Source organism: Pinus tabuliformis, chromosome J (assembly GCF_031772625.1).
Source record: "Pinus tabuliformis cultivar Carrire ecotype Pingquan chromosome J, CPIR1, whole genome shotgun sequence".
Taxonomy (NCBI): Eukaryota; Viridiplantae; Streptophyta; class Pinopsida; order Pinales; family Pinaceae; genus Pinus; species Pinus tabuliformis.
Genome location: NC_142295.1, coordinates 907,575,572 through 907,581,497, shown reverse-complemented (window position 1 = coordinate 907,581,497; position 5,926 = coordinate 907,575,572). Strand labels below are relative to the sequence as shown.

Here is a 5,926-nt window from a genome sequence, read left to right as displayed (position 1 = left end):
ATAAAAAGGTTGGGTGTTAAAGAGTTGAATATTTTCTTTCTATTCTACCATATTTTGTCTCAGGAATCTTACTGTAGGTAATCCCTCAAAAGCATTTCATTAGATGAGGAATATGATGATTAGAGGGATAACTGATATTGGTAGAATGGGCAACCGAGTTAAACCCCTTTGTTTATATTCGGTAGGAGAGAGGAGGAGTAACAAAAACCATCACAAACATGTTGTACATTTCTTTTGATATCAATAAGGTAGCCAAACATAAATTTATGTTTTTAAACACTTTGAAAAACTATCAATTTTTTTTTATGAAAAAACAATAATCGTCCTAAATTGCTATGGTCACAGTTTCTTATTATATTTTTAAAAATAATAACAATAATAATAATAATGTCTCAACTTTATTTTATGTAATAAAAAAAAGTTTAATGTAAAATTAATTAATTTTTACATAAAACTTAAATACAAATAACAATTCTACCTATTATATTTGCTTTTAATTAGATATATTAAAAATAGTTGAAAAATAATTATTATTTTTCTAAATTTAAATTTAAAAAATACTTTATTATAATACCTTTAAACCTTATTATTAAATTTAAACAATACCACAAGAATCAAAACATACGTATTCTTATACATATAAAATATGAAATTATTTTTCATAAAATTAATATTATACATTCTTATAAATATATAATTTTTCCAATAAAAATATATATTATATATTTTCATTGACGTTGCAACATTAAAAAAAAGAAATAAGCAAATTATAACATACCAAAACCTTTCTGTACGAGGAGGTTCCACAGCTCATATTTTTTTAATAAAGGTAAATGTAAATCGCAGGCCTTGCTTTTTCAAAAAGGTCGATTTTGCGAAGATTCGAGAAACAAAATACAGCAACTGAATACAGCAAAAACATCTTTGATGAGGGGAAGTTAGCGTGTTAAATTGTGGGATTGAGGAGTGGCAGACACCAATGTTAGCGTGTCAACATCTCCACCGCTCCTGCAATAAACATCATCTTCTCCCTTCACCGATGTCACCACCCTCACCTCATCTTCTCCCTTCACTAATGTCACCACCCTCACCTCACCTGATGTCATTTGGTACTAAGAATGCATGATATATTTGATCTATTTTAGTTTTAACAAGTTATTATGTCAAGTGATATTTTTAATTTAATGGTGGAGATGTTGTAATGTAATGTAATGTTTTGTTTAATATTTAATTTGATTAAATTATATAAAAATTAGTTAAAAGTAAAATAAAATAAATAATATTTTTTTTAATTTGGAATTTATAAATATTGAAAGGGATCAAATATCTAGAGGGAAGGATCAAATATCTTGTTGTGACACTTTTAAATATCTGGAGGAATCGAATATCTTGTTGCTACACTCTAGAGTCTAGTATGGTAGAGAAGTTATAATGTCATGTCTGTTTAACATTTAGATTGTGTCAAATTACATAAAAATTAATGAAAAATTAAATTAAATTAAACTAAAAAAAACATAAAATTAATAATTATATTTATAATTAATAATTAAGCCAACCTAAATCCATTTTAACTTTGACTTTACAAAGCCTAGAGGGATCAAATATTTTGAGATGCAAACTTCTTTTAGAGTGAAAACAGATTTGATCCCTCTCGGCCCTTGGTAGATCCAGAGTTAAGATAGATCTAGGATGATGGATTTTATCAGTGATCGCGACACCAACGGTGACTCAACTCCATCATCAATAGAAGTTAAAATTTGTGTTTATCGGTGCTTCTTCCGGTCGCAATAATAAATCTATTATTATTTAGCCAGCTCATATCATATCCGTACAGAGAGATAATTAGTAAAAGTGAAATATCTAGAGAGATAAAATAATCTGAGGCGACTTTTTTGCCGGGGGAGGCTGTCAGTGGCTGTCGCTTCGTTGTGTTCACAAACGGTGACCACCTTCAACGGACTTTGTTCGCCTTTTAAATGATACACTGCAAGTTGCAACAATGACGTGGATACTGAAGAAAATATAAATATAATAAGGATGTGCTGAGATATGGTAAGGTCTGTGTCAGCGAAATTATTTAATTTGCTAAAATAAGATATATATATTTTTAATTAATTTTCGTTTATGATTTTTGTAACGTTCCAGCCGAATTGATTTATATTTTGATTATTATTTAATCTGGTAAAATAAGATATATACTTCTTTTAATTAATTTTGGTTTATGATTTTTGTAATGTTTTAGCTTAAGTGATTTATATTTTGTTTATTTTTTATTATAAAAATTGATGACATAATTATGTGTGAGATTATATGTTTTATTGTTTAAATTGTATTTTTAGTTAGTAAATAATTTTAATGGTGTAGGTTAATAAATAGATGAAATGGTTTATGGGGTTTCTGTTAAGGCGCTCTTTGATATGAAGTCAATTCAATTTTTTGATCTCGATCACATATTGGACATGATGAAGATATAGTCCTGCCAAGCTTACAAAAACAACAAATAGATGAAATGATTTTCTTGATAGGAATCAAACAATACAAATTGTTATGAGATAGTGATTTTTTTGCTGTTGAAAATATATTTTTGAATGCATAAATGATTCAGCGCACTGAAAAATCTTTGAGACATTTAATTTTTGCAAATTAAACTAATCTTTTTTAAAAATATATACTCAATTTTAAATAAAATTGACCCAAAAAATATTATTTTGTCTATTAAAATTATATAAACTACATCAACCTTCAAAATATTTAACTGGTATAAAAAACATATGACTAAAAGCTATAGTTCCGTGTGAATTAGTATAATTTCAGTCCATGAAAAATCCAAATTGGTAATTTTCATAATTGTTTACTTCTTTCTGCAATTTCTATAACACTAAGGTCAATATTTTTTTGGGATTTATAAGCAAAATTAAGAGCGATTCCAATATAGGTGTCGACGCTTATAGGCAAATTAAAAAGCATGACTAATAAAATAAAGGATGTCGCTGTGCACCGAGAAATTTAAAATAAAATATACAATAATGAAAATAAGTATATAAACCTTCGCATCACATAATAATATGTGAGACAGAAATCTATGACAGATTAAAAGCTTCCCTGTAATAATGGAAATAGCTATATAACTGTGTTACAACAAAAGTAAAGGAAATGAAGATGCTCAACCTTGACCTGGGTCATTACAAAACATACATGAAATATATATATATATATATTATAGGGTGGATAATAGAAAAGATACAGAGAGTGGCCAATCTAGCATGTCAAATAGAGTGGTCAATTTAAACGCTGAAATGGCTGATTACAAACTAAGGAGGAGGAGGAGCAGGAGCAGGAGGTCAATGTGGATGATGGGGTGGAGTATGGTGTACTTGGTACAAGTCACAGTAGGTCTGTATGACAGTCATGGCGAAAATCAAGAACCCAGCGGTAGGAAGTAGAAATTTCCAGCTCGATAAGTAGTCGAAAAGTCCACAAATCATCCTTTTGATTTTGGTTTTTCGATAGTTTTTGTCGAGCACATCAAACAGTCCTCTACCGAGGACGTCAGATTTAGGACCCAAGTGACCAATAAAGAAGGGCTGACCCAAGTCGTTCCACATCTTGGCTATGCATTCGTCTGTTAACATGGTACGAACAGCGCGGCGGTTCATTATGACGCCAACAGCTGAGTTGGTACGAATGACACCACAATCCCGGAGGACGCGAACATCTTGAGGAGTCTGGATGAGGCAGTTCATCAAACTCACGTAACGCATCACGGCATTTCCACGGCTGGGATCGTTGAATTCCATGGCAACCAGGTTCCTAAACAACACTTCCACGTGGGTTTCCCATATATTTATCTCTGGAAGGCACAACCTACCTGAGTATTTGTCGAAACAAATCTTGTTAGATGGTTTGAATTGAATCCTGCCCTTGGCCAACTTCTCCGCGTTCAGTGCGATTTCATACCTGCGTTCAAAGGTTGCAGTGGGGAGAAAATAACTAAGCGTTATAACAGGGATCTCCAGAATGAGCTTTAAAATTTGCCATAAAGTCGCCGTGTTCACCTTCCGCTCGTCACTTGGCATTTGTAGGATTGGCGCAATGAATGCGTGCATGCAACCTAGTAGATGCTTTTCATCATTAACAGTAACTGGTAATTTGTTACCATCATTACAAACGTCTGCCCAGAAAGGAGAAAGCTCCGTCCTCGTCTTCTGCAACAGTTGATCGAAATCACTTCCATCGATGTTCTCGAAAACTCCTTTGAGGACTGCCAACGGGATTTGATTCTCCAGCTTCAGAATATCACACTTTATACACTCATGAAGCGGACCTAATTCGCTCATCATGTCATTCTCTTCATGAGGCCTTAAGAAATCTAAGAGAAAGGATGAATCTACCGCCATCATCAGAGCGAAGTTCTGGGAATTCTCCGCGTCTCTACTCTCACTGGGTGGCAAGTGATAGAACCGCTCTATCTCTGGCCGCATCTTTTCCATCATGTCAACTATAGACTTACCACGTTTGCGCAGTTCCTGCGAGAGCCTGGCCACGGACTTCGCTTTGTACATCTCCGCTGTTGAAATTTTAAGTTGCGCACAGGAAGATTCAATATCTTTCTCCAGACTGGAATGGTGGTAAGGCCCAATCGACAGAAACTGCGGAATATAAGCCTCTGGTTTCATCTTCAGCAGAGGCGTGGGCACTCGCAGGATCGCATCCGCCTTTGCTCGGCCAATCCCATTACCATTTGCTTCACAATCCTCATCATCGCCGTCATGGAGCATCGCTTTAATTTGAACAACCCACTCACTACTATACGCAACAGGTTCCGCCATAACAATGTCCACCTCTACTTCTTTAAATGTCTGGATCAACTAGCAACCTGTTTTCAGACTGTATACCAAGGAACAGTATGGCAAGCGCTTCAATGCAGAATTTGGGCAATGAACACAATCGAAGTGTTCATTGCACGATGATTTATTGTAAAAGTATACCTATTCTATTTGTTTTTTGAATTTAAACTTTTAACATCCCCACATATTTAAACATAAAACTTATTTAGATGTTAACAAAGTTTTATATATAATATTAAAATGTATAATACTAATATTATATTTTTATTATTTAAAGTAATGTTATAGTGTTTAAAATAATCTTTATTATTATAAAAAAATAAAAAAAAAATAAAAAAATTGTATAATTTATTATAAAAATATTTTTTATTTTTATTGTGAAAAAATATTAATATTATTTTTAACTAATTAAAAATATTCCTTATTCACGATTAATTATTTAATATTTAAAAACATATAATAATGTAAATTTTTTAAATTTATTGTATTAATTGATTATTAAAATATAATAAAATTTAGGATTTTAATAATAACAAAAAAAATCAGTTTATTAAATCTACTAATAAAAAATAAATATTTACTTAATTTTTCTTTTCTTTTTTAAAATAAAATAAATATATAATATAATATTTGATTTAATAAATAATTAAAAATATATAAACTATGTTTAATTTTTCAAAAAATAATAATAATAATAATAATATTTTTTTCAATCTTACAATGTAATAAAATAGAATAACCTTTAAAGAATAATTATACCATTCCAAAATATTAGAGACAACTTCATAAATTTTCTCCCCTATCTTCTCCACTTTCACTTTAAATTCAATATCAAAATAGAATAATCTTTTTAAAAAATTATACCATTCCAAAATATTGGAAATAACTTTATAAAATTTCTCCCCTATCTTCTCCACTTTCACTTTAAACTCAATATCAAAATAAAAGTACAGCCCAAAAAAAATAATTAAAATCTTTATAACTGCCTCATAATTTTTGTTCTTTTATTTTAATTTATTTCTACATAAAATATAAGTTTTTAATCAAGATGTGAAAAAAAATATATATTATTATAATTT

At 30.4% G+C, this 5,926-nt stretch overlaps 1 protein-coding gene across 1 annotated transcript; it reads right to left on the bottom strand.

Moving 5' to 3' along the window:
• Nucleotides 1-3,341: 3,341 nt before the first annotated feature.
• LOC149229665 (putative UPF0481 protein At3g02645) lies at nt 3,342-4,829 on the bottom strand. The gene has a single exon (XM_089381096.1). It carries the CDS (start codon nt 4,827-4,829, stop codon nt 3,342-3,344), a length of 1,488 nt encoding a protein of 495 aa, XP_089237222.1.
• Between the last annotated feature and the right edge of the window lie 1,097 nt (nt 4,830-5,926).

Excerpts from the sequence above, each read along its gene's own strand:
- LOC149229665 (XM_089381096.1), bottom strand. The coding sequence starts at position 4,829 with ATGGCGGAACCTGTTGCGTATAGTAGTGAGTGGGTTGTTCAAATTAAA.